This window comes from Salvia splendens, chromosome 4, assembly GCF_004379255.2.
Source record: "Salvia splendens isolate huo1 chromosome 4, SspV2, whole genome shotgun sequence".
Lineage (NCBI taxonomy): Eukaryota > Viridiplantae > Streptophyta > Magnoliopsida > Lamiales > Lamiaceae > Salvia > Salvia splendens.
In genome coordinates this window covers 16,084,370-16,111,971 of record NC_056035.1, presented here as the reverse complement: position 1 = coordinate 16,111,971, position 27,602 = coordinate 16,084,370, and the positions used below count along the sequence as shown (strand labels likewise).

At 33.9% G+C, this 27,602-nt stretch overlaps 3 protein-coding genes and 1 pseudogene across 3 annotated transcripts; 3 read left to right on the top strand and 1 right to left on the bottom strand.

Moving 5' to 3' along the window:
• The first annotated feature begins 233 nt into the window (after positions 1-233).
• Positions 234-1,966, top strand: LOC121798852 (glucan endo-1,3-beta-glucosidase-like). Its single transcript, XM_042198075.1, has 3 exons — positions 234-1,333; positions 1,449-1,707; positions 1,781-1,966. The coding sequence occupies exons 1-3, from the start codon at positions 266-268 to the stop codon at positions 1,807-1,809; spliced, it is 1,356 nt and encodes a 451-aa protein (XP_042054009.1). The 5' UTR covers positions 234-265; the 3' UTR covers positions 1,810-1,966.
• A 3,694-nt stretch (positions 1,967-5,660) lies between these two features.
• Positions 5,661-6,133, top strand: LOC121798856 (annotated as a pseudogene).
• A 1,133-nt stretch (positions 6,134-7,266) lies between these two features.
• LOC121798855 (ubiquitin-60S ribosomal protein L40) lies at positions 7,267-9,023 on the bottom strand. The gene is made up of 5 exons (XM_042198086.1): positions 8,865-9,023; positions 8,695-8,781; positions 8,516-8,618; positions 7,577-7,643; positions 7,267-7,496 (listed from the first exon to the last, which is right to left on the bottom strand). Exons 1-5 carry the CDS (start codon positions 8,965-8,967, stop codon positions 7,470-7,472), a joined length of 387 nt encoding a protein of 128 aa, XP_042054020.1. The 5' UTR covers positions 8,968-9,023; the 3' UTR covers positions 7,267-7,469.
• Positions 9,024-19,626: 10,603 nt separating this feature from the next.
• On the top strand, positions 19,627-21,836 carry LOC121801191 (cytochrome P450 78A9-like). Its single transcript, XM_042200641.1, has 2 exons — positions 19,627-20,638; positions 21,077-21,836. The coding sequence occupies exons 1-2, from the start codon at positions 19,682-19,684 to the stop codon at positions 21,707-21,709; spliced, it is 1,590 nt and encodes a 529-aa protein (XP_042056575.1). The 5' UTR covers positions 19,627-19,681; the 3' UTR covers positions 21,710-21,836.
• The last annotated feature ends 5,766 nt before the right edge of the window (positions 21,837-27,602 follow it).

The window sequence follows — 27,602 nt, the reverse complement described above, 5'->3', positions numbered from 1 at the left end:
AGCTACCAAAATACGTATGTGCAAGGAGACATAGATCCATCTTTTATAGGTAATTGGACGGTCAAGGTTGAACACAAATTAATCAAGATTACCCACCCCATCAAATACAAATACTCCTACGCATAAACTAATCATCATCGCACAATTCCCATAAATATCGAAGAAAACAAGGACTATCCATTTTCCAATATTAATTACCGTATATAAAAACCCTCCAAATTGTTGATTTCTTTCCATCATCCTCTCGATCACAACCCCAACAAAAATGGTCTTCGCTTCCCACGATGCCCCCCGGCTGGCGGCCGTAGCCCTCCTCCTCCTCCTCGCCGCCGCCAGCGCCGTTGAGTCCATCGGAGTCAACTACGGCACCCTCGGCGACAACCTCCCGCCGCCAGCCCAGGTGGCGCAGTTCCTCAAGGACAAAACAACCATAGACCGTGTAAAGCTCTTCGACGCCAATCCCGACATCCTCCGCGCCTTCGCCAACACCGGCATCCTGGTCGCCGTCACCGTGCCCAACGACCGGATCCCCTCCCTCACCACCCCCAAGGCCGCCCGCCGCTGGGTCTCCGCCCACATCAAGCCCTTCTACCCGGACACCCACATCAACTACCTCATCGTGGGCAACGAGGTCCTCCACTGGGGCCCACAGAACCTTATAGACAACCTTGTTGCCGCTATGAAGGCCCTCCACAAGGCCCTCCACATGGAAGGGATGGGCGAGATCGCCGTCACCACCGCCCACTCCCTCGCCATCCTCGAGCCCTCCGACCTCCCCAGCCTGGCCCGCTTCCGCGCCGGCTGGGACGTCGGCGTCCTCGCCCCAATGCTGGACTTCCACCGCCACACGAAGACTCCCTTCATGGTCAACCCTTACCCTTACTTCATGTACTCGCCGGAGAAGGCCGACATGGCGCTCTTCCGCCCTAACAAGGGGCTCTTCGACAAATACACGCGCCGCACCTACGGGAACCTCTTTGACTTTTTGATGGATTCAGTGTATGTGTCGATGAAGAAGCTTGGGTATGGGGACGTGGCGATTTCGGTGGGGGAGACCGGGTGGGCGTCACAGGGGGAGGTGTTCGAGCAGCCCAAGTGCTCGGTGGAGAACGCGGCTGCGTACAATGGGGCGTTGGTGAAGCATTTCAACTCCGGGAGAGGGACCCCGTTGATGCCACGGAAGAGGTTCGAGACCTACATATTTGCGCTCTTCAATGAGAATCAGAAGACGGGCTCTTTGGCGGAGAAGAACTTGGGCCTTTTCAGGCCCAATTTCACTCCGGTCTATGATGTAGGAATCATGCGAGGTGGTGCTGGTGCTGCCCCTGCTAAGGTAATATTAGCAATACTGTGTTGTGCTAATAAAGTCTGTATTCCTTTTTGGGATGTTCTAACATAATAAATATATTATGTTGTTTCTATTTCTGTATGATATGGTGGTGGTGCAGAATATTCCGATTGGGATGGGTAAAAGGTGGTGCGTGAGCAACTCGGACGCAAGCGAGGCAGTGCTTCAGAGCAACATAAACTACGCGTGCAGCCAAGGGATAGACTGCAAGCCTATTCAAGAGGGTGGCGCGTGCTTCACACCCAACACTCTTAAAGCTCACGCTTCCTACGCTATGAATGCGTACTTTCACGCGCAAGGTCTCAATCCACACAGCTGTGACTTCGCCGGCACCGGTGTAGTTATCTCAACTGATCCTAGTAAGTACTTAGTAACCTTCTCTCTCACTCTTCTTATGAAATCTATGTTAATATTTGTGTGCTGTGTTGTCAGGTACACCTGCATGCAAATACGTCGCTTGAGAAGAAGCCATTTTTGTTGGCGGTGAGATTTAGACTTCAATTAATTGTATTTATATGCCTGAAGTCCAGAAAGAGGGATCAACCTCTAACTAATTCATTCCAAACAACTACATATTTTTCACAATATATATTTGTTGCTATATTTCATTATTCACTCAATTATATTTGCATCAAATTAACCACATGCGTGCTTTGTTTTCAAACGATTAACATGCTACACACAAATTCTTATTTTCGATTATATGTATCTAATTGTAAACAATCACCGATTCTGGTTATATGATCGCAATTATACTCCGTCCGTCCCACAATAAGAGTTCTATTTTATCATTTCGATTTGTCCCATAATAAGAGTTCTATTTTACTTTTACTATAAATGGTAAGTAGATCTCACATTCCACTAACTCACTTCACTCACATTTTATTATAAAACCAATATAAAAAATGGGCCTCATATTCCACTAATTTTTCCAAATAACTATTCTTTATATTTCTTAAAATCGTGCTCACATCAAATGTGACTCATATTGTGAGACGTAGGGAGTAATTTTTAATATATAGAGTTACTATATTAAAATGGTCGATTTCATATTGTAAAATATAAATTAAATAGCCACAAAAGTAATTAAAAATGGCCTAAAAGATTATTTTACCCTAAATTGCCAAATTCATAGTATATCAACGAGTTCAAAAGGGTAAGGCACAACCATTACTATGTTACTTGGTTGTTAATTTCCATATTCAAAAGGACATTCACGGTCGTGTGAGTTAATTAAGGGGTAAAATAAATGAGTTCGGTCATTTAATAAAGTAACTCTGTGAATTTGTTTCAACGATCATTTAATAGAGTAAGACGTTTTACTATTTTTCTTCCGATCGACATAGCTTAGCAAAATAAATAATACTACTCCATTATTATACTTCAAGAAAGTTCTGTGGCTGACATTCATTTTTATGTTCACCCTATACTTCACTAATGAAATTGCAAATGACATTACGTAACGGTAACAAATACTTTCATAATAAAACTTCCTTCTTCCGGTATTAGGAGTTATGATAAACCATTTTAGTTCGTCCGTGATTAGGATTCTCATTTCACTTTTACTATAAATTGTGGGTAGACTTCATTCCACTAATTTATTTCATTCATATTTTATTATAAAACTAATAGTATATAAAATTGAGTTTCACATTCCACCACATTTTTTCACCCACTTTTCTTCATATTTCATAAAACCCGTGACGAATTCAAATGAGATTCCTAATGGCGAACAGATAGAGTACAACTTTTCAATAAGCACAACACCGACTCCAAAATCTAATCCTCCAGTATAACTAGGATGAATTAAGTAATTATATGAATTGTTACGAGGATAATTAAGTGGTCATCATCAAAATAAATAAATAAGTGAAAACTCATAATTATTTTTATTGTTTAACTAACAAAATTTATACTATTAATTACCTTGAAGTTTCATATTCTTTCATTTTCTACCTTTGATAAGCTTTTTTTTTATTGTAACCACCCATCGACAATCAAGCATTAATATAAGAAATAAAATCTAATAAGAATTCCGAATTGTTATTGGGTACACTAATAACAATCCAAAGACACAGCTGTTCGACTCAATAATGAACAAGAATCCAGAATGCTACATTCAAACCCGAACTTTACTAATTTAAACTATACTATATAATTGTTATGTATACCTACGTACGGTCAATTATTAGTACAGTCAATTATTAGTGTTAATTAAAAGCGCATCACGTATACATGTCTTTTATGCTACACTTTTACCGAAGATCTAAAGGGCAGACTAGTGATAATGATACATAGGGCTGTCAATTTTTGACACGACACGATAACACGACACGAACCGGCAGGAAAATAATGGGTTTGGGTCAGAGCTTATTGGGTTCGTGTCCTTATCGGGTCGACCCATTAAGGACACGAAAATTTCGTGTCGTGTCGGGTTCGTGTTATCCGTTAACAATACGTGTTCGTGTCGTGTTCGTGTTATCCGTTAACAAATAATATTTTAATATTATTAATTCTTATTATTTTCATTTTTAATAGGTTTAACTGTTATTAGGTCGTGTTGTTATCGAGTCGTTATCGTGTGATCTCGTGTACGTGTTGTTATCGTGTCGTGTTGATCCGAATTGGTTCGTGTCGTTAATGGGTTCGTGTCGTGTTCGTGTTTGAGGTTTTCTTAACGGGTCGTGTTCGTGTTTGTTGTTATCGTGTTCGTGTCGTTATCGTGTCGACACGATAACGACCCGACACGCACGATCATTGATACATGTGATACAACGTAAAACCCTATATCTGACTAGGAACAAGTAATTACGCTACCACAACCTCATGAAACCATGAAAGCATCCGAACAATAGGTTGAAAACTCTTAGATCTCTCAAAAATGCAAGCCATGAAGTTATGACCGCTAGAAGCTTTTTGTAATAACTATTTCTTATTTGGAGTGTACAAAATTAAAAAAGTTTTATCGAGTCAGCACAGCAATGGTTCTACATTTAGTCGCAAATATAATAAGTTGAACTTTTGGCCTTGATAACCAACCAAATTACACCGTATTATCCTCCTATAGTATTTGATTTGTTTAGGGCAAATTCTTAATTGGTAATTAGGTATTGAGTAAACGTAGGACGACACGAAGAGGTGTGATTTATCCAGAAGAAGTGACATATATATATATATATACTACTTGTGCAACAAGTAAAATAGGATTACCAAACTAATCCCCAACTCATAACTTGTGTTCTACGGTCTATATATATCTCAACATCTACGTATATTCAACTTTGATATTATATTAGTATCTTTTCCGTCACCTAATTCACACGACTTCAAATGTAATCATTCATACTAAAACGCATTATTATTGTGTTATTTATGACTAATAATGTTTAGTAGAAAAATACTAGTCAGAGTCACATTTTCAACTAGTCCCTCAGTGTGCAATAATCCATCTCATAAATTCTTAAACGATTGTGATTTTATTCACTCAAGGATTGAAACAATAGAATATTGTAGCGATAGGAGCTTTTACTTTGGGTTTTGAAATTGAATATTGTAGGGGTTAATTTAATTGAGACGTAATTTAGTAGCGCATAAATAATAGAGTACTCCATATAGTGTGTATACATGGAAAAAAAGCGTAGAAGTTGTAGTAGTTTTTCTACTATATATGCTCGCCGGCCACACACGACTCTCCTACTAAACTCAACTTCGACTTGTAATAAATTATTACACGCTTAATTAGCTTACGCATTCTCACTTCCTTTCACACTTATCATTTTATTTTAAATCTAGTTAGGTATTTTCCAAAATAATAGTAATTGTTGTACTCCATATTTATTCTTTTTAGTAGTCAACAACTTGTGCGCTAAAGCTCTAGAAATATCAAATGAAATTAAAATCTATGTTACGGTACTTATTTATCTGCAAATTAACATCAAATACTGATTTTTCTCAATTATAATAATTTCTTTTAATTTAATTTTATGGTTAAAAGAAATTAGTCAATTTACACAAAAACGATTAGCACTTCTCTGAATCAGTTTAAAGTGTAAATTTATAAATGGAAAATTTAAAGAATACTAGAAGAGAGAGATGTTCCAGATTTTGAGAATTCATAGTACATACTTGAGTTTTTTCTGAAAGAAGAAGCAATGAAGCATCGTCCAAATTCTAACTCTCTAGTATCTGTTTTCCTCAACATGAAAGGTCAATTGTTTGCATCAAGTCAAACTGTTTATTCTAAATTTCCGATATATATACATCCTCAATAGGCAGTCATTTTCCATTACACAACATAAAAACAATTCACACGGCAAAATCAAAATGGTGATGAAGAGAAATAGAGAAGGATCCGATGTGGAGGATATTAACATACATACGATGGCCAATTGGCTGATGCTATTATCCGGCAGCCGCGGGGGAGAATCGGAAATAAATCGAGTGCAAGTCGTGCAACAGGCAGTTTCCGTCGTTCCCGATCGGGCAAGCGCTAGGGGGGCACATGAGGCGGCACAGATCCACCAGCAGTGAGAAACCGGTTGTGAATAGCAGGAGATTTTTGTGTTTGGATTTGAATCTCACTCCCTCTCAAAATAAATTTCTTTCAGCCAACATCGCTCCTGCCGTTAATTGTTTTTTTCTGATTAGGATCATCATTCATCAGGATTTTAAATTTCTTTGATTTACCACAGCATTCACTTTTTATTCAATTTTCTATACATTCTTTCGTTCATTCAGATATATGTAATCGATTACAATATAAATTGAGAACAAAATAATTCATCATATACAGTATTTAAATTTTGTGCATAAACATAGTATAATATAGGATAGAGTTGACTATACTTCTATCCATCTCATTTTTATTTTTATGTATCATTCCGTATATATCTCACTATATAATTTAAGTTAAAAGCAAAAACAAAATGGATTTACGGTATCGAACAGCGAATAAATTTGTGCATGTACCTGGCTTGATGCTATTTTAGTGTTTTTGGTAAATTTATGTAGGAGTATATGTTTAACATATTATACAAGTTTATGTAGGAGTATATTTTTAACATATTCCTAATCACAAGGGGATAGAAAAAAAGGTCGAGTTGTAGTTCAATCACTAACACACTTATCGTTCATTAAAAAATTAGGTTCGAAATTCGAACCTCAATGGTTTAGTTCTAGAAATTGAATAGCAATCTAATCTAGTAAGTAACATTTTGTTGATGTGTTTCATTTCTTTAATCTTGTCCTAGTGTAATAAAACAAATCTAAACATAATTTGCAATTTCTTTTTATCCTTAGTCAAATATAATATAAAATGGAATAATCAAGTCTTAGTCATAAGTGAAACTGCATGCGGTTATTAATAACTCTATGAAGCAAGCGAAATGAATACGAAAGAGAGATAAAAGAAAAAAAGGTGTTTAATTTTCGTTCACACGTAGTGGAATATAAGTCGAGCACTAGAAAAACAAACTTTAGTGAGCAAAACCCAAAACATCGAGCATTTTCGAGCAAGCTTCTTCATAGTGTGATGTGATTCATCTTTGTGTCTCAACTACACCAAATGTTTCATTTCAGTTGGTGATGATTGTTGAGCCGAATGAAATGGTTTTCCAAGTAGAGCGTTGAAATTTTCATCGTTTCAAAAAGTTGGTGACTAATTGTCTAGCTAACAAATTAACAACCATGTCATCACATTTTTAATACTGTCCTCAACATCAAATGATCTGCTTGCAAGTAATAAGTTCTAAATATGATCTGAGGATATGAACTCGAGATTATAGAGATATATACATAAACTACAAACCGATGGAGTTGTAAATTGTATAGTCAATTCAGAAATCTGTAGGTAGGAATATGTGCTCAACATATAACCAATTTCAATACTAACAGCAGAAACATAAAAACCGAAGAACAAATAAATAGAAAAAGGTAACTAGTTACTTTGATGTCAATTTCATCTGACATTAAACACAATGCAGTAATAACTACTATAAAGTATCCAAAACATCTTAATATTCTTAACCATGCCAAAAAGAAACCCAATACAAGGCAAATAAAAGCAGTTGCAAATGGAGTAAAATTCAGGTGAACCGTTGATAACTTGCAAAACACTGGATGCCTACTTGATCTTCTTCTTAGGCCTCAACTGCAAAACAAATTTGAATTCAGCTGGATCCATCCCCCTCTGTATTAACAATGAGAATAATGTATCAGCCAAACAATCACCTGGTTACTGTGCCCACACTTCTTCTTTCTACAGTTAACAGCACGGGGATGCAGGCGGGCATAACATCTGAAAAAGTCACCACATATATCTTAACCAAGTTTTCAGACCAAAAAGTGTCAGTGTCAAATGCAGATACATTAATGGAATGGGAGAAACATATCAGCCATTAATCTGATGATGCATCACTTATTAGCTTGAAAGTTGCAAGTACCAAACATGGATATTCGCAAATGAAGCTCAAAAGTTGCAAGTTAAAATTACTCATGAGATCACAATAATTGTGGGATTGCCATCAAATTGTAGAGATTAGCTATAATATTTTTCTAATTTACCCTCTTATTTAATGCTATCATGCTGCGTAGAAATAACGAGAGTTTTGATAGTACTTGGAAATCTTTTCATGTCAACAAAATGTGTGCTTGTCGCGGTAGATTACAACAATACATACTGTTCACTTCCAAACTTCTCCATGGCAACAAAATCTTGTATTATATAACAATTCCTAAGCAAATTTACAATTAATCGATGATAAAGTTTCAACAAATAAGGTCACGAACATTGAATCATGCAAGCCTTACATATATGCTACAGATAAATCGGCACACCAGTTTAGAAAACTACTCCTACTAAAGAAGCAACGAGATTTGATAATCCTTATAACTGAGAAGTGGAATGAACAAGTGCATAATTGGTGAGATTGAGTTATAGCAGACTACACGGCAGATGCTCAACTTCTACATACTAGGATAGAATTTATGTTAAGACCTAAAAGAACAGGGCAAACTCGACTTTATAGTTCATTCACGCCTCAAGTATAAGAACATTTACTACTAACTGTATCTCTAGATATGATGTTTTTACTAATCAATATGGAGTACATCACAACTTCCATATAAATCACACAACCAAAATGCAAATAATAGAAATAATTGGCTTACTTGCGGCAGATCATCTTGTCCTGGTTATATTTCCTAGCCAAAGCCATCAAGGAAGGCTCGATAATTCCTCCACGAAGCCTCAAAACCAAATGCAACGTCGATTCTAAACAAATAACAATATTTCAATGAACGCACAACTCAGCAGTTAACACTGTAAACAGTTCAAAAGAATTCCTCACCTTTCTGGATATTGTAATCGGCGAGGGTCCGGCCATCTTCCAGCTGCTTTCCAGCAAAGATCAGACGCTGCTGATCCGGAGGAATTCCTAATAATTGAACAAAATCACATGTTAACATGTATAATAACTGTAATTTCATTATAAAAAAAAGTCAGAGGCAGTTTCCGCACCTTCCTTGTCTTGGATTTTGGCCTTGACATTGTCGATTGTGTCGCTCGATTCGACCTCGAGCGTAATAGTTTTCCCGGTCAGGGTTTTCACGAAGATTTGCATTTTCTCCCACCAATTGTGCAGTCGTCGATAATCAAATGGCTGTTTGTTAATTATGTACTAGCATTAAGAACTAGGGTTTTCGAAATTGGCTGGGCTTAGAGTAGCAAGGCTTTTTCATTCTATATTGGGCTTTTAGTAACGTAATTGGGCCTTGTTTTGGGTTATCTACACATTGTCTAGAATCCACCTAACTCAATGCTTTTTACCAGAGATCAAATCATTTGATATAGACGAGAATCTGTTTCTTTTTCTCAATACTTTTCAATTTGACCCAACACCAATTTGAAAAAATACAATATAAAATAAGTTAATAAAGTTAGTAAAATGTTACTTTATATATTAGTTTTATAATAAAATATGAGTGAGAATAAGTCAGTGAAATGTAAGGCCATTATCAAAAGTACTAGTAAAAAGAAAGTGGGATAATTAATATGAGACAGACCAAAATGAAAAACTATACCCATAATAAAAGACAAAAAGTTTATTATTTTATTCAATCAAGGTTAAATAAGTTTCATATTTTATTCAATCAATGTTAAATAAAAGTTAATATATGTTATTATCCCTTATAAAGTGAGTTATTTTTATCATATGTCCCTCAAAACATTATACATTTACATTTTATAACTATCCCACCATTATCATTCGTCCCACACGAGTATGCACTTTATAATTTTAGAAATATTTTTTCTCTAATGAGATGAGACTTATTCTTCACTAATAATACTTTAATTACTATTTTTTTCTTTCAACCACTCTTTTATTTTACCAATTGTGCACTAAAGCTCGTGCTCTACCAAAAATGCACACTTTTGTGGAGCGGAGGGAGTACTATATTATATCATCTCTATCAATTAGGAGTAATTTTTAACCCCCATTAAATAGTCCGGTTATAATTTTTTGTTTTTTTTTTGTATTCTTATCCAACCCGTCTTATGAAATTTGATAAAAGATTCAATTTCTTTAATCTTGTTATATACTATATTTATATACCAGAACTCAATTATTGTAAACCCTGATGAATAAATTAAGTTGCCGCAATGTTATGAATCATGTATCTTCAAGAAAAAACGGAGATACAGATGAACAAAAAAAATGATAATGTGGAGCAAAAAAATGTGAGCGGTCAAAGGCGAATAATAATCATTTATCAAAAGTCGTTATCAATCTACGAAACGATAATCCATTAAGTGGAGTAATGGAGAGGAAGATAAGAGAATTTTAATTTAAAAAAAAATTGATTTAATAATTGATCCCCGACCAAGATACCTGTTGTAACTGATTTTAAGATTTGTTGCGAGTTTTATTGCATTACAAGGCATAATAAATGTCTCTGGCCCCTAGTGCAAAAGTGGCATTCTTGACTTGTTCTAAATGATCAACTTCACCTCACTATCTTATACTACTAATTATTTTTAATCCACTTGGACTTACAACTAAACTACGTATTTTAATTGTAAACATCAACCTAATAATTTATGTGATTTTGATTTATTTAGTTTCAAGATGCCATTGCCGATTACCTACCCACGAGACAAAACGTTGCCACCAACTTTCCACTAATCATGGCTTATAATATCATTAAGTGGCTGTTATTTAGTTGACCTCATGCTTTGAGTCAATACTTAGGGATTAATTTCTGTGCCGCATTTCCGCTTTCAATTAATCAACAAACATCAATTCAATTCTATTATTTATATTAGGTTTATAAGTATATCAACAATTAAGCGAATACGATGGCGTGAATCTACAATAAAAATTCATGCAATTCATCAATTTGTTTTATTTTAATATCCAAGTTATTGTTGTTCATTTGTTTGGATGAGTTTTATATGAAGCATTTTTTATCGTACAAGCCAAAGAGTTGAATTAATATGAGTTTAATTGCTACAATTAATTGGTTAATTGCGTGATTGTCCGAACTAGAAGTTTCAGGTATAAAAATCACTATGTTTGGTAATTGTGGCCACAACTTTAAAAATCAGCCAGAATTCCGTCTAGGCCTAAGCGAGACGTTTTTATTTTGGCACAAGAATTTAGATAGTAGTGTTTAGTTAATTAAATTATTAATATTAAAGTAAGAGAGGGAATAAAGTAATGAAGAGAAAAAGTAAATAAAGTAAAAAAAAACAGAGAATAAAGTAAGAGAGATGATAAGAGGTAAAGTAGGAGAGATAAGTGAGTACGTCTCACTTAGATTTGGACGTACCAAAAAAAAGAATAATTATCTGATCAAGTAAAAAAAAATATGATTGTCTACTTGTAATATATTGATCATGTTTTTCAACAAAATAACATAATTTGTTGATGAATAAATAACATCATTTAATTCATTGGCAGTGACGTTTAAATTTGATTTTTCGACTTTCATGTCTGATACAATTTCATCTAATCTTTTTGGCTCGGGAAAATTGAAAACATATTCAAATTTCATAATTTTCTGATTGATTTTATAAAGTTGCATAACGAACCAGAAAATGACCAAACTTAGTGAGTTTTCCGATATATTACCCTATTTTTATAGTACCTCCTAGTTAAAACTACAAATTCCTAATTACTTAAACTTTGCTGCAAGTATTCAGGTTTTATGTATAAAGGTGTATGTATTTATATTATTCAAAATCATGTTGTAACATATATTATTAGTCAAAAGCGGCATGTTATGATGGGATGAAAAAGATGTTTTAGCCTTTGCTTAATAATTATCTATCTGAATCAGTATGTGCAGCTCGAATCAAATCTCTTTACGACTCAGGGAATATGAAGCTCATAGTGCTTTTCATATTTTTACCTTCTTGTGATTATGATGATTCACTAGAGATTATGCGTGCATCATTTTATTAATCTAACATATAGGCCTATGACTGCTTGTAGAGTCATTTCTAAGTTTCACATATATTTATTATATTTATAATATATTTATTTATTCTTATATTTTATTTGGTTTTCATTTTTTCAGAAGTTAAGTTCGTGACAATGTATTTTTGGATCGTATCCCTCACCTTTACTCATATTAATATTATGATGATATGGCTACTTGTTTCATATCTCTTTTCTCTTTGCCTCTATGTAACACCATATTTAATTAGCTTCCATCCATGGTTGTTGTTTGGGTGGTGTTGGCAATTGTTTTGATGGCTTCTTCATTTTTGCTGATTGTTAATGATTTTGGTTGTTGTTGATTTTTTTTTTGTGATTGTTAATAGTTTTTGGATGATCATATTTCGGTTGTCGATGGCATGTTGATGTTTGGTTTCATTAAACTAGCCGAACATTTATAATATTTGATTTAATTAGTGAATTGATCCATATTTCACTAATTAATTCATTCATCAATTAAGATTAATTATTTTTAATATTCGATTTGATATATCTCTAAAGTTAAATTACTAATACTTATTATCAACTAATAAATAATTATTTTCAGTTTGTTATAAGATAAATGTAAATTATCTTATTTTTAATCTTTTTTGTTAGCATCTTACTAAAATTATCTTAAATAGAACAACCAAACAATAATACTCCTACTAAATTCAGTTTTAACTTAATTTAAACAAAGTCCTTTTTAATTTAACTTGTCGTCTGTCTAACAAATTAAATGAAATTGTAAATTACAACATATATAGACTCCACTTCTAGGCATACATATCAAATAGTTGAAATCCACATGAGCCTGACTATAAACACAGGAGCTAGCTAACATGTATGACATGATCATGATCATGATCATGATCTAGGCACACTATAAATATATGTTATTAGATATTGTCATATCTGATCTAAATCACTATTAGCATTGGCTTTAGGCCCACCAACCATATATTCTTCACTAAGTAGCAACATTCACCCACGCCCATTTATATTTATTTTATAGACAATTAGTAATATATAGATTCTTCTCCAACTAATTTAATGAACCAATGAAGCATAGGCTGAATATTTCCCGAATTGGAAAGATTTACATGGTACATCAAGTTGAGGGTGCAACATGGATATAATTAAATCAGAACAAAAACTAATTGCAATCTCATTAACAACTATTTAAGTCAAAGAATAATTGGCCAAAAAAGGGTCATTCCAATAGCAATATAAGCTTTGCACGCACAGGACCACGGTGCACATATTCTTCTTCTTCAAAGATTCATACTTTGGCTTTGCGAAAGAACAAACAAATAAAATTATATAACTCAAGAATCTTTACACCTTCCCCACCCAAAAAGATTAGTCCAAGATATAATTAGATTTATATGTTTCTCACCATATATATATCGAATCCTTATTATGTTATTTTTTGACGATTGAGAACGAGTGCGTTAGGTCATTGCTTTGCCCACTTCATCCTATTCAATGTCAAAATTGCTAACAAAATTAATTAAGGTAATCATATTCCGATTCCTCTTGATTTTAAGGTTTATTTGGTAAAAAATGTTGGATATAGCCTGTACTTGATATTGTAACTAATTTTAGTTAAAAAGTTAGCCTAAGCATGCACGCCTATACACATAATCCACCAATCATGATTTAGATGAAGCTAATTGTGCCAAAACAAATAATTAAGTACATGCTAAGTAAGCTCGCCAATTAGCAAGTCAACTTCTGGTAGGATTTGGTGGGAATTTTGTGTTATCATTTGGGGCATCGGAGGTCGTACTCAAGCGACAATATCCATTATTATTAATCCAATTTCCATCATTCAAGGGTTAATATAAATATTTACAACTAATCATAATTCCAATGGCATGCATAGGAAACCTAGAACGTGTCGAAATATCAAACACACACTTTGTAAATTTGTCATTTCATGCATCATAGTAGCATACTCTTTAAACATGTTATCGTCTACTATATACATAATCAAATATATATGATTAGTGTCACGTATATTAGCTAATAGTAGTGTTTGTGTATATTGTCATGTGCAGGGGTGGGTAAGTATCGTATCGAAAACGTTGTATCGTATATCGTATATCGATATGAAAGAATTTCATATCGTTATCGTATCGAAAGTTTCGATATATCGAATTTCGATATATCGAACTTTCGATATGGATAATATCAATATCGATATCGTATCGAATACCTGTATATCGAAAATTATAATTTCAAAACTTAAAATTCACACAAAAATTAATAAAACTTCAACAGAATAAAATTAATAGTGTTCTTATCTCCATAATCAAAATACAACACAACCAAGTACAATTAAATGGATTTATATATATTTATAATTTTAAATTTAATATGTATTGAATTTCAATATGTTTCGATATATACGATATATATCGTATATTCGATATAAAACGATATATCAAAAATATCGATATATATCGTATATTCGATATAAAACGATATATCGCGATATAAGAAAATTCATATCGTTATCGTATCGAAAACTTACGATACGGTACCATATCGTATCGAAAATTCGATAATTTTTCAATATTTTTCAATATGATACGAGCGATATATCATGTTTTCAATATTTTTCCTAGTCATGTGTTTGGAAATGTGGCCCATTACATAAAGCTTGCTTTTGTAACAAGTCGCCTACCTAAGCAAATGAATAAGTGTGATTGGTTGATTATAAGTAACCTTAATTATGGAATAGAAATCAAATAATGTCAAGCTCGAATAGTATTTGATGGTACGGATGATTGCCAACTTTATGTTACTCTATTTATTGAAAGAGATTTTTTAGTTCAACGAGTGGAGAATTTAACTCATTCAGGCCGGATTTAAACACCATCAACATATATAAATTAGGCCAACGTCACATATTTATATCATACACAAATTATTGATCTCGTCACGAAGAAAAGGCTATCTTAGTATGGCGGAAAAAAGGTGCAGCTGCCACCTGTTCTAATTTATATTTATGCCTCTTAAATTAAGCTCATTTATCTGAAATTTAGTCAGGTCACAGCCGCATATAAATAGGGGACAAATAATATTCTCCTAGTTTACTTTGTGGAGTAACAATTATTTAAATCTGAACATCTTTGATCATCATTAACACGGAGTATTATTAATACTACAAATCTCAATCATGACCACTGTATGATACATTATTCATTTAATTCCTCAAAAAAAAAATATTTTTTCTTTCTTAGCATGATAAATTATTTGAACCTGTGTAAAAGTTACCACTATTAAAATGTGAAATGTAAAATTTGATGAAACATGAAAAAAGGAAATGAGATGGGTGGAAGAAGTAATGGAGAAGAAAGGGAGCAAAATATTCGGGAGATCCGTATCACTATCGGCGGGGAATTATTCCAATTGCCAGCACATTTGTGGCCGTTAAATAAATACTATTTCAGCTTGCAATTCACGCCATTCCTATCTATAATTACAAATCTACCCTCCCAACAACAGCATGAATTTTACAAAGTGGATTTTTATTTTTTCACATGGCTAAGGCCAGGTGCATGGCATGGTATGGGCATCACGTGAAATCTGTCCCGACATATATTATCTCATATGGATACATTCATATTTCGTATCATCATTTTTTATTCTTTATACATCAACGTACTAGCTACCAACCGGGGCGGACGCAGAAATAAATACAAGTAGGGGCTAAATTTTCAAAATTTTATTTAAAAATAAATTTACAAGTAATTTAAATTATCAATAGGGGCTTTTATACTATAATATGTGTAAAATATGGATACATTTTGAAACTTTATAATAGAAAATTTTTAAAAAATTAGATTCATTAGGGGCTAAAGCCCTACCCCATTTATATGTAGGTCCGCCCCTAGCTACCAATACTCTAAGATCACCAAAATCCCACGTTAATAATATAATTCAAGATCACCAAAATCCCACGTTAATAATATAATTCCATCCATAATAACACTATTCTTTCTAGTTTAGTACACCACCATATCCATCCCTCTATATTTTAAACTCCATTCACATTCAATATTTACTCCTTCCGTCTATAAAAAAATATTCTTATTTTATTATTTTGAGATATTTATAAAAAATAGTCTCATTTCTTAAAATGGAAAGTGTCTCTACTCTTATGTTTTTTCTCCTTATATCTCTTACTTTACCTAATTTTTCTCCATATATCTCTTACTTTACCCACTTTTTCTCATCATATCTCTTACTTTACCAATTTCTCATTGAAACTCATGTCATCCACAAATGAGACTATGTTTTGTCGACGAAAGGGTATTAATCACCCCAACATTTCATTACACAATACCTTGTGCAAGACTCATTTTTCCGAGTAAAAATTCAGTATTCTGACTTCTAAATATAACCGCAATTAAAGTAACAAAGGAAAAAAATATATTTATACAATTCTGATTGACTGGACACACCAAATAACAATATATCTAAATCACTATATTTTTATTGCATCTTCCACTCAAAACACATATATCAATAATTTAATAAATTTGTTTCATCCACGGAGTACTATACAACTTCAAATGGTAATTAATATAATTGACGGAATTTAAAATTGGTTTATTCACAGGAATATCTTGGGGAAAAAAGGGAAAGTCCTTGACAATATCTATGAGAAATCGCCTATCTCTTGTCCGTAGCCGGTAGCCGTTAGCCGTTACCCTAGATTAGAGCATTTTATTTAACTTAATCTGGATTTGAAGTCTCCGCAATCACAACTCTTTCTTCTTATTCAAATCAACAAGCAATTTCTTGTTCACTTACACACAAGAATATTCCCTGCGGTTTCTCCAACAGAAAAGATAATTTTAGGGATCAAATTCCATCTCTTTTCCTCATAATCAACTTTTTTTTTTAATTATTATTACCTTGAAAATGAAAATCATGTTAAATTTCGCAGTCTCACTACTTGACCATATCATCATTATTCATTAACTTACTCTGTATGCACCTGCCATCACTAACTAAATAAGTTAAACAGACTTCATTTCAACGTTCAATTAATTAAGAGCTCTAGTTTAACTAGAATATTTCATAAAAACACATAAAATCTCCATAACTCTAACACATTTAATTATAAATTTTGGGACACCTATAAATCTCCATAACATCACTATCGTTACATTACCAGTCCTTGAAAATGTTGAATCGAACTTACTCATCAAGATTTCGACCTTGTAATAAAATATCCTCTACAGAAAGTAATGCACGCAGCAATTTCCGGCTAAGTTCCATTTTCAATTCGTACAATGTGATTATTCATCCTAAATTAATAACTCTAAATTTTCGGACAAATATAAACTAAGTCGTTTTATAGATTATACATTACCAAGTGGGATTAATTTTTACCAATACATTTCTTCCATTGACTTCCACCGACGCAAGCACTACACCAAAATATAGTTAAAAATAGTTGGCAATTAGCTTGGTAAGTTCTGTTTAATATCTAAATTAAGTTATGACATTTTATAAGATGACACGTTAGCATGTCTATAAGCATATCCTGTTGAAATTCGCGGGAAGTATTAATTGGTTGTTTCTGGTAAATTCATTGATTTATCAAAATAAGCATCTTATAAAAATAAGTTTATATGGATTGTTTTTTTTAAATAAAAAATAAACTCCTATATAAAGGAGGAATTTACATATGATGTCATGAGGCCTCGAACTACACATCTCTTACAATAATGTCTAAGTTCCTTGCCGATAGGACAACTCCGAGCTATTTTTTCAGTTTGTTGATTAATAAACGGTTCATGAAAACAACGGGTTTATTTTTTTTTTATGTAATTCCCACCCAACAGTTTTTAGCTTTGATAGCTAGCTTATAATTAAAAGACCGTTTCCGTTAATTAAGATGTTGGAGATTTAAATATCTTCAAATTTTAAAGTATAACAGAAACATTTTATGTTTGTTTCTGTCTAACCACTACAATTTTGAAGGTTGATATTAATAAAGTCAAAAAAAGGTACCATTTAGATTCAATGACAAATAGTGCCGACACAAAACGACCTCATAGATTTTGACCATCTCAAAATCAAGAACTGGATAGAATCCAAGGTATTATACATCAAGGATCTAAACATAAAATACTCTACTACATTATGGTGCAACATCCTGTTTATGTTATGTCAATATATAGTAATTGCATCATCTTTTTTTATCGCGTCAAGAAAATTAATGTATTTTCAAGTTTAATTTGCTTACAATATTTCAACAATTCATGTGTCATAAAAGATATGAACTCAATGATCTTAAAGTGTTGACCAACTAAATTTATTGTGTATTTGCATCTTTTTCTAAGATCGAATTGTAAACTTATATATGTTAACTAATACTTCTTTTATTCGAGATTAAATATCTCTTTTTGACTTGACGTGAATTTAGAAAAATACATACATAAGTTATTGAAAAAAAGTTAATGAAATATGAATGAGAGTGGTGACTAGTAACATTCGCTACTAACAATTGAACTAGATTCTAAAATGATAATGTGAAGCATTTCAAGTTGCAAATAGTAGTACTATAACTTTTTTTTTCAATTTTGTTTTAATAGTAACAACATAGTAGTATTAATAAATTAATGGCATGACAAGTCTAATTAGCACGCAATTAGTCGCGATTGGAGGAGGCTGATGTCTTAAGCAAACATGTCCTCTTCTTTGTATTGTATGCAATAAAACCTGGCGGCGCTGCTATCCTTACCAGTAACTTTTCTATTTAATCCTAACTAACCATTTTTAAAATAAAATTACTACAAAGACTTAGTAAGGTGACTACATAAGTCCCTATTTTGAATTTCTTTTTCTTGTGTGTCATGTCAGATGTATATATGTATATAAATCACTAGAATAATAGTCCATTAGACTAAATGATTGGCAAATTAGAAAATAGTTATTCTAGGATGGAGCCCACATAAATACTTAATTAGGACTGGTTATTTTTATTAGCTTCCATGTAGCTAGTAGCTTCAAGTTAATTTCCCTTCACAAAGATATCACACACACCCTCTCTCTTTTATTTGGGAATTTCTTCAAGTTATTTGGGTACTTTATTTTGGATTATTCCACGTTAATATCTTTTACGCCCTCTCTTTAATTTTTTTACTCTCTGTACAGTTAACTAATAGTACTACCATTTTCTTAAATTTTGTGTGAGAAAAATAACGTGGATGAAATATATAGTAGTATTAGAGAATTGTAGCTAGCTAGAGTATCGAAGATTGTGTTAATTATGTGGCATGAACACTAAGAATTTGTGATTCATTTTAATGTTTGTTTATGAGGGGGGGAAATTTCTTATTGTTGAGTGGTGTTTGTTTAGATTTTGTCGGCGACTTCAAAGTTTGAACAGGGACAAAATCCATTGAGAAGGTGCATGGAGTTTCAGAGGGTAGGATCTGATTAGTTAATAGTCACTTTTAAATTGCTGAGTAAATACTTACTTTACTAGTACCAAATATGATAGTAATATTTCTGATCCAACTGTTTGTAGTACTTTATAATATTCTCCTAGTTGTACTACTATTATTTAAATACACCACGGCACGATCATGGTAAAAGATCAATAAAGATTATACTTGAAAATTTTCTGAACCGCACGCTCACCGTATGCAACATATCACTAGAATATTAAGTAGAAAAAATAAATAAAAAAATTGGGTAGTCCTAAATTAGTGGCAACAGTAAAAGATAATTACTGGTTTCGTCACTATATAAAGGAGCGCATGCCATCCTCATTTCAACCTCTCAAAAGCAACAAAGCTTCTTCTTCTTATAGTTTTCACTAAAAATGATGAGCACGAATGTGGAGAGCCTATGGATCTTCGCTCTTGCTTCGAAATGTGAATCTCTGTCCCTCTTCAACACCTTCGCTTTAGCATTTGTGGCTCTATTTTCATGTATAATCATCAGTCTCATGGTTTGGTCCCACCCCGGCGGCCCTGCTTGGGGCACCTACAAATGGCGTAAATCAAAATCAAAATCACGACCGATTCCAGGGCCAAAGGGTCTCCCGATCATCGGCAGCATGGAGCTGATGTCGGGTCTGGCCCACCGCAAAATCGCGGCCGCGGCCTCATCCTGCGCCGCGAAGCGCCTCATGGCGTTCTCCCTGGGGCAGACGCGGGCCGTGGTGACGTGCGACCCGGACGTGGCCCGGGAGATCCTGAACAGCAGCACCTTCTCGGACCGCCCGGCCAACGAGTCGGCCTACCACCTCATGTTCAACCGCTCCATCGGCTTCGCCCCCTACGGGGTCTACTGGACGGCGCTGAGGAAGATGGCGGCGGCGCACCTCTTCTGCCCCAGGCAAATCCTGGCGTCGGAGGAGCAGCGCCTCCGCATAGCCAACCAGGTGGCGGCGGTGCTCGAAGCCAACCAGGGCGGGCGCGTGAGAGACGTGCTGAAGCTGGCCTCGCTGAACAACATGATGTGCTCGGTGTTCGGGCGGGAATACGACGTGAGGGCGGTGAGTGACGAGGCGGCGGAGCTGCGTGATATGGTGGAGCAGGGCTACCATCTGCTGGGCCTCGTCAACTGGTCCGACCACCTCTCCTTCTTGGCTGATTTCGACTTGCAGAAAATCCGATTTACGTGCTCCCGCCTCGTGCCGAGGGTGAACCGCTTCGTCTCCATGATCATCGCCCAGAGGAAGGAGGACGGTGGCGGCGCTGATTTTCTGGATGTGCTGCTATCGCTGAGGGGGCCTGATAGGCTGTCGGATTCAGACATGATCGCCGTTCTCTGGGTAATATTTTTATTTAATGTTTATTGCATCAGTCTTTTTCACTAATTCAAACCTTAATTATTTTTTTGCTCGTGTCCTTTTTTGTCTGACCAGAATATTTCTCATGCCAAATTAGCCGTAGAAACACTATTTTCATTACTAATTGTATATAAAATATAATAGTACTATATGGCTAGATCGCGACCTTATTTACCTTGCAAATTTGTCACGATAATATATGAAAAAGAGTGAAAGTATTTTTTTTAGGATGAGAGATGGGACTGAGTTTTAATGCGTGCGTGACATAATTGTTTATATGCTATCATTAGCTATAGAGAAACAAAAAAATAGAAGAGAATATTCCTATGTTAATAAAATAAAATTAAAAAAAGCATGCGCATTATATTGTTGGTGCGACTGCCACGTGGTAATGCTAAACAAGATAATTGGATAATACAGGAAATGATATTTAGGGGAACGGACACGGTGGCAGTTCTGATGGAGTGGATATTAGCGAGACTGGTGAAACACCCTGATGTCCAATCGAAGGTCCATGATGAACTAGACAAAGTAGCCGGGAGGTCACGTGCGGTTAACGAATCGGATCTAACGGAGCTAGTCTACCTAACGGCGGTGGTCAAGGAGGTCTTGAGGTTGCACCCTCCGGGGCCCCTTCTCTCCTGGTCCCGTCTATCCATCAGGGATTCCCTCGTTGATGGCTATCACGTTCCTGCCGGGACCACTGCCATTGTTAATATGTGGGCCATCATGACAGACCCACAAGTTTGGGAGGATCCTCTAACATTCAACCCAGACCGCTTTCTCAGCCCCAATTCAAGTACTGACTTCTCTGTCTTCGGATCGGACCTCCGAATAGCCCCTTTCGGGTCGGGTCGGAGGTCTTGTCCCGGCAAGACTTTGGGTATGACCACGGTCAATTTTTGGGTGGCTACCTTATTGCAACAATTTCAGTTTGAGTCTTCTGGTCAAGATGTTGACTTGTCGGAGCTCCTAAAGTTGTCTTGTGAAATGGCTAATCCTCTCATGGTCAAGGTCCAATCAAGGCGTTGTTTATCAACTTTTAACGGTTAGATTCAAAATATAAAAAAATATATATCTATTAGCTTTTACAAAAAATTGAAGAAAGTTCATAATATATATATCATGTATATGGCTATTGGTTGTGCTTTGTCAATGTCAATCTCTATTGCAATCTTTACATTATAGTTTTTTAGTTGTTTTTTCTTTTACATTTTAATTAAAAGAGTTTATAGTCGAGCAAAATTCGCAATGTAATTCTACATGCGTACAAAATGGAAAATGACACAAGTTTCAGTTTAATGAGATTTTTTATATGCCTACTCATAGGATGTTTTGATTTTTTTTAAAAAGAAATTTTTACACGATAATTTTTTTTTATCATTATTTAGGAAATAGTAGGGTCACCGATTTGTAAAAGTCTAAAACCATAATCAATACAGATAAAAACTCTAAACTTTGAATTTAAAACATAAGAAAGTAGGCAATTTTAGTACTCATCTTTATGACGATGATAATTATATAATGATTGACAGATTGACAGTTTGACACAATATTTTGACAACTCTTAAAAGATTTGAATTAGGGCTTAAACCCCATTGGCTGCATTAAGTTCAGCAGTCAGTTTGGCTTCCAACCTTGAATCTTTTGACTTAACCTTTTTTTTTACCATTTTTATTATAAAAAAATAATAAATATATCAAAATACTAAAACTACTATATATATAAACTAGAGTTAAAAAATTTTACGATTTCATACTCAAAACGACTCAAGTCTAATCATTAAGTCCATGTTTATTTGTGAAATTAGAGTACACGATTTCTTTCCATAACATTTTAAGAGAATCGGCAGGCGAGAAGATTCCTCCCCTTTGACAAACTATTGCTATACAATTAACCACCTTTCTCAATTCTTTTGAGCTTGAAAAATAATTGTTCCAACTGACCACACATCTTGTAGTTAGTTTTTATCCACTGCTTTTTTAATTATTTATTTATACAAGCACGATTAAAGGCGGAGACAAGTCATACTCACAAGGGCAAATGCCCTCCCTCTCAATTTTCATTATTTTAATATATATAATTTCCCCTTTATATTTATATAATTTAAATATATATACATATGAGTATTCATTGAATGTCCTTTTTGTTCTATATATTTTTGCATCCCCAATATGATTTTCTATTTACACCGCCTTGGTCACGATCTAAGACTTCCATGAACTTTGGAACTGATAATTTGAACAATAATTCTATTTATATTCAGATATTAAAATTGAACCAATACTTGAAAGCCAAGCATTTTAAAATTAGTGGATCAATCACCATGTACACTCACCAGTGTGTGACATTGGAAAGAGACATGGTACCTGCAAGAGAAATAAAAACACTACTCTTAATTTCTGGATGTTTGTGTTGAAAGATTGCGACCCTAACACTAGATTCAAACCTAAACAAACATACAAAAAACAATTTCATGTTCGGATAAGGCAAGAAAAAAAATGAGATTTAAGGATTTATTAATTGATTGCCAACATATATATTTGTGTGTCTCATTCATGGATTTGTCACTTTACGCAAGGGGATTAATGAAATCATTAATTTATCAAGTGCGCAATATGCACGATTACATTAATCAGATCCAATTTTTGGATTGAATTTGATTGGAGGATTCAATTGTTGCAAGGGTCTAATAAAGTATATAAACACCGGTGATTGTAGCCTAGTGATTGTGCTTTTCTGATATTTCGTATTCAAGATTAGATTAGCTTAACTTTTATGTGGAATTTAATTTTGTGGGAAGGGAGAAGAACTTAGGCACTTTCTTTCACTATAACCATAACATTATTACGAAGATCTACCGAATTTAATTTTGCATGATTAATTTAATGAACCTTAATATATGTTGTCTTGTCATGCTCATTAGGTGCATGTCAACGTGTCGCCTTTGATTGAATTGGAAACCAATCCTGGTTTTTATTTCATACACTCCTACTTCTCATTTCTAAGAATAAAACAAAAGGTAACTTAGGTTGATGTTAATTTAATGGTAGGCAACTGTTAATTTAATGAGTAGAATTTTCATTTTTCCAAAAATAAAATTGTTTGGTCTACTGAGCTTTTGTATACCTACAAATTAAATGTTGTCTCAATGACAAAAATATTACTCCGTCCGTCTTAAGGTAGTTGAAACATTTCTTTTGTACACATGATTAATTTGTTAAAGAATAAAGTGGTAAAGTAAGATGAAAAATAAAACTTTTACCAAAAAATGAAATGACTAAACTATCTTAGAAAAAATAAAAAATGAATACGACTCAACTACCTTGGGACAAAAAGAGAAATTATTAGTACTCCATATAAACTTTGGCATAATCAATCACGACCACCATTCTTTAAAAATATCATCATATGTCTCTATATGTCTCTAAACTTGGATCATTTAAATGACTTTTACATTATTTGAACTCTTTTTTGGTCTAAATAAGTATTTGTCTCTTTTGGTCCTGATGAGTCTCGTTCTCGGCCTTGGTTACTGGTCAGTATAACATGCATAATTGGAATAATATCTGCAAAATAGCTCCTAAAGTGTGCAGGTTGAAGTACTAAATCAGGAGGAAAGGTTCAGAAGGAATTCGAGTGAAAAAACTGCGAAAAGTGTGCAAACTGGTTAGCATGAGCAGAAAATACGCAAACTGGTAAGGATGGATGCTACAGAACTGGACACGAGAAGGAAGGACTTGCTTGGAATAATCACCTATCTAAAGAAGGACAAAATTGTCATTCCACATGAAGAGAAAGCCCTAGAAATTAGGGCAAGCCACCCTATAAATAGGAGCTGAACATAAAGAAAAGGGGGAAATTTTGACACCACTTCACTTAGGACTTATCATCACTACTACATCACTTTTGAGGAGAATAGCACCACTAGCTCTTAGTTCCATCTAAATCCAGCAGCCTGAAGATTCCGGCCACCTGCCGGCGAGGAGCATCATACCTGATTCATTCCAGCCGCCGTAGTTCCAGAAATTCCTCTAGTTTCAGTTTCCAATGAGCCAAACAATCTTTTACTTGCTTTGTTTTTTAAGATTTCTTAGTTTAAGTACTTGTTTTTTTTGCTTGCCTTTGACTTGGATTCCAGTAGCTACTTAGTTGGAACATCTTTTGGGTGATAATCTTGAATGCAATGAAGTTTATTGTGGTTTTATTTTGTGTTTCAGCTTGCTTATTATTTCTTTCTGCCTAGTAGCTAGATCTGGTAGTTTTACGTTGATTTCTGTTGTTTAAGTGCTTGAATCTGCTTTGCTTAGTTAGATCTAGGTTTTCTTGGAGTGTTTACAAGTTTTAATCGAGTTAAGTTCCTCAAAAAATGCATGGGAATCGTTTCTGCTTGCTTCTGTCACCTTGTCCCGCTGACCAGTTTGCGTAGATCTCAGTTTTCTTAGCTTTCGTTCTAGATTTCAAGTTAAATATTGCATTTACGAATTTTCAAGCTTGATCATTCATCAATGGAGTTTGTTAGATCTTATTTGTTTAGCTTGGTGAAGAAGATAATGTCACAATCAAAGAATGGGACCACTTGTGTTGCTTTGGTTGCTTTTTGCTTTTGTACTTGCACTTTTTCAGCTTTTCTGCACACCCATGAGACAGTCTGCCAGCATGTCCTTTGATTCTCTTTACCTTTTGTCTAGCCATTTTTAGTAAGTTTCGTCTAGTAGCTTCTCACATGTACACTCGTACCCTAATTTACACACGCACTTTAATTTCTTTTAGCACGCAGCATTTAGAGCCCACCCTGACCTACTGGTCAGGAGGGGTATAGGTTCCATTTCATTTTTCGACTAGATAAAACTCAACCTCAAAAAAGCGTGGTAGCTAACCAACCGCTCCCAGAATGTCATCGCAAGTGTATCTCGCCTACATCCATCTCTATGGGATTCGACCCTTACTCCACTATATTAGCCAATAGAAGTGGGTTGAGGTATTTTTTTGTTGATAGGGAAGATAGACACAGACCCAACGACACAGCTAGGTCTAGGTACCCTCCTGGCCAGTTGACACACACACACACACAGTCATAGTCTCATCTTTTCCCTCTATCAGGTCCATATCAAGCTTTTGATATTATGGCAAAATTTAGGTACTACAAAAAATATAGTTCACTTAAACTATATAAGAAAGTACTCGCTTCGTTTGTGAAATGTTGTTCACTTTTGTCATTTCTGTCCGTCCATAAAATGTTGTCCATTTTATTTTTTTATTTTATTTTTGGTAAATGAAGTTCATATTAAAATTTTATGTTAGACCGAAAAAGACTAAAATATCCTTTAGAAGCTTTAGGGTATTTTAGATAGATAAAAACTGCAAAAGGCCTTTTAGCGATACTATATCAAACTTTAGATATGTGTGTGGATAAAAATGTATTTGACTCTATTATAAAATTAGCCAACATAGGATGCGTACGATATGTTAATAAAAAATAGAGGATATGAATTCGATTGCAGCTTGGCCGATTGATACTTAAACTAAGAAATGATAAAATAGTGAAATGAAGTTAATATCCTTTTACTCTCTTATGTGCCAAGTATTGGATAAGTCGATAATTTAAGATTTTTTTTGCCTTTTCCTATCAAACACTTGTGAATAGTGATGTTTAGCGAATTAACATCAAGTAGTAAAATATATGTATTTTTTTAAAGAGTGAATGATAAAAATAAATACTCCCTATATTTTAGCTTATCACTTCTGCAATTATTATATTAATTTAGTAACATGAGATCACTTCTGCGATCTTAATTTAGTCACATGAGGAAGTCCAAATGTAACATATAATACCGTTGGAGTTCATTTGTTGCTTTTTAGACTAAATTGCCCTTTTATTTCTTTTTTATCTTCCTTTTTCATTATCTTTAATTTACACTACTTAATTTTTTTCCTCCTCTCTCCACTCTCTCAATATAGATGGCTTTGGGCATAGAGTTGAAAGAAGAAAAATAACAAGCAAATGAGATCACAAAGAGAGATGGAGAAAGAATGTCAAGGAGTAGGATGATGTTAGAATAACAAATGATGAGATAAAAAAATTGAAAATTAATACTATGAAAAATATCATATTTTTTTTATTTTAGGCTGTCTACCAAAATTAGTCTCTCTATCTATTTATATTAAGTTTTTTTTTTCTAATAAGGTGTCTTATTTTTCACTAACAACACTATAACTACTTTTTCTCTTTGTTCCTTCCATAGTTTACCAATCTATACATATATAAAAGTTGAGTTTTGGGGCATTTTGGAAATTAAAAATTTTGATTTGAGATTATAATGTGCCATTATAAATATTTAAATGAAATTATAATGTGTACGATTTTTATTGTTATTATAATAAATTAATAATTTAGGGAAGTGGAAGTGGAAAAGTTTTATCCTTAATTGTAAAAATATATAAGTTTTGGATTATATTGTAAACGTTAGATATTTTGGTTGGTCCATAAAAAAATAATTCAATTATTTAATATAGCTGTTACAATTCACCAATCATAAACATCATTTGAATCAATTCATCTCAATCTTACACTAATAATATTTCGTCCATAAAATAGAATAGGCGGTTACACTAATTAGAGTGATAAACGTGGCATGCAATTTCTTCATACAGGTTTAAAAGATTTTGGCAGTTGCAAATTTTTAATAATTATGATTTAATTTCAAATTTCAATAATAAGCACCACATATCAATCAGCCATGGAATTGGGGTTACACGAACTAGAGATTAACTTTATAACCGCCACATTATTACACATTATTAGTAATTGTGTTAATAATAATTTAATGAAAATTATAACACACTATAAACTCCCTATATTTTTTGTCTATATATTTGTGTCATTGCTAGCTTATTATCCACTTTCATATTACCTTCACCTATAATCTATTGCATCATTGAATTT

Excerpts from the sequence above, each read along its gene's own strand:
- LOC121798852 (XM_042198075.1), top strand. The coding sequence starts at position 266 with ATGGTCTTCGCTTCCCACGATGCCCCCCGGCTGGCGGCCGTAGCCCTC. Across the intron at positions 1,334-1,448 it reads CTGGTGCTGCCCCTGCTAAG|AATATTCCGATTGGGATGGG; the intron begins GTAATATTAGCA and ends GTGGTGGTGCAG. Across the intron at positions 1,708-1,780 it reads AGTTATCTCAACTGATCCTA|GTACACCTGCATGCAAATAC; the intron begins GTAAGTACTTAG and ends CTGTGTTGTCAG.
- LOC121798855 (XM_042198086.1), bottom strand. The coding sequence starts at position 8,967 with ATGCAAATCTTCGTGAAAACCCTGACCGGGAAAACTATTACGCTCGAG. Across the intron at positions 8,782-8,864 it reads CAAAATCCAAGACAAGGAAG|GAATTCCTCCGGATCAGCAG; the intron begins GTGCGGAAACTG and ends TTCAATTATTAG. Across the intron at positions 7,644-8,515 it reads GACAAGATGATCTGCCGCAA|ATGTTATGCCCGCCTGCATC; the intron begins GTAAGCCAATTA and ends TGACTTTTTCAG.
- LOC121801191 (XM_042200641.1), top strand. The coding sequence starts at position 19,682 with ATGATGAGCACGAATGTGGAGAGCCTATGGATCTTCGCTCTTGCTTCG. Across the intron at positions 20,639-21,076 it reads ACATGATCGCCGTTCTCTGG|GAAATGATATTTAGGGGAAC; the intron begins GTAATATTTTTA and ends TGGATAATACAG.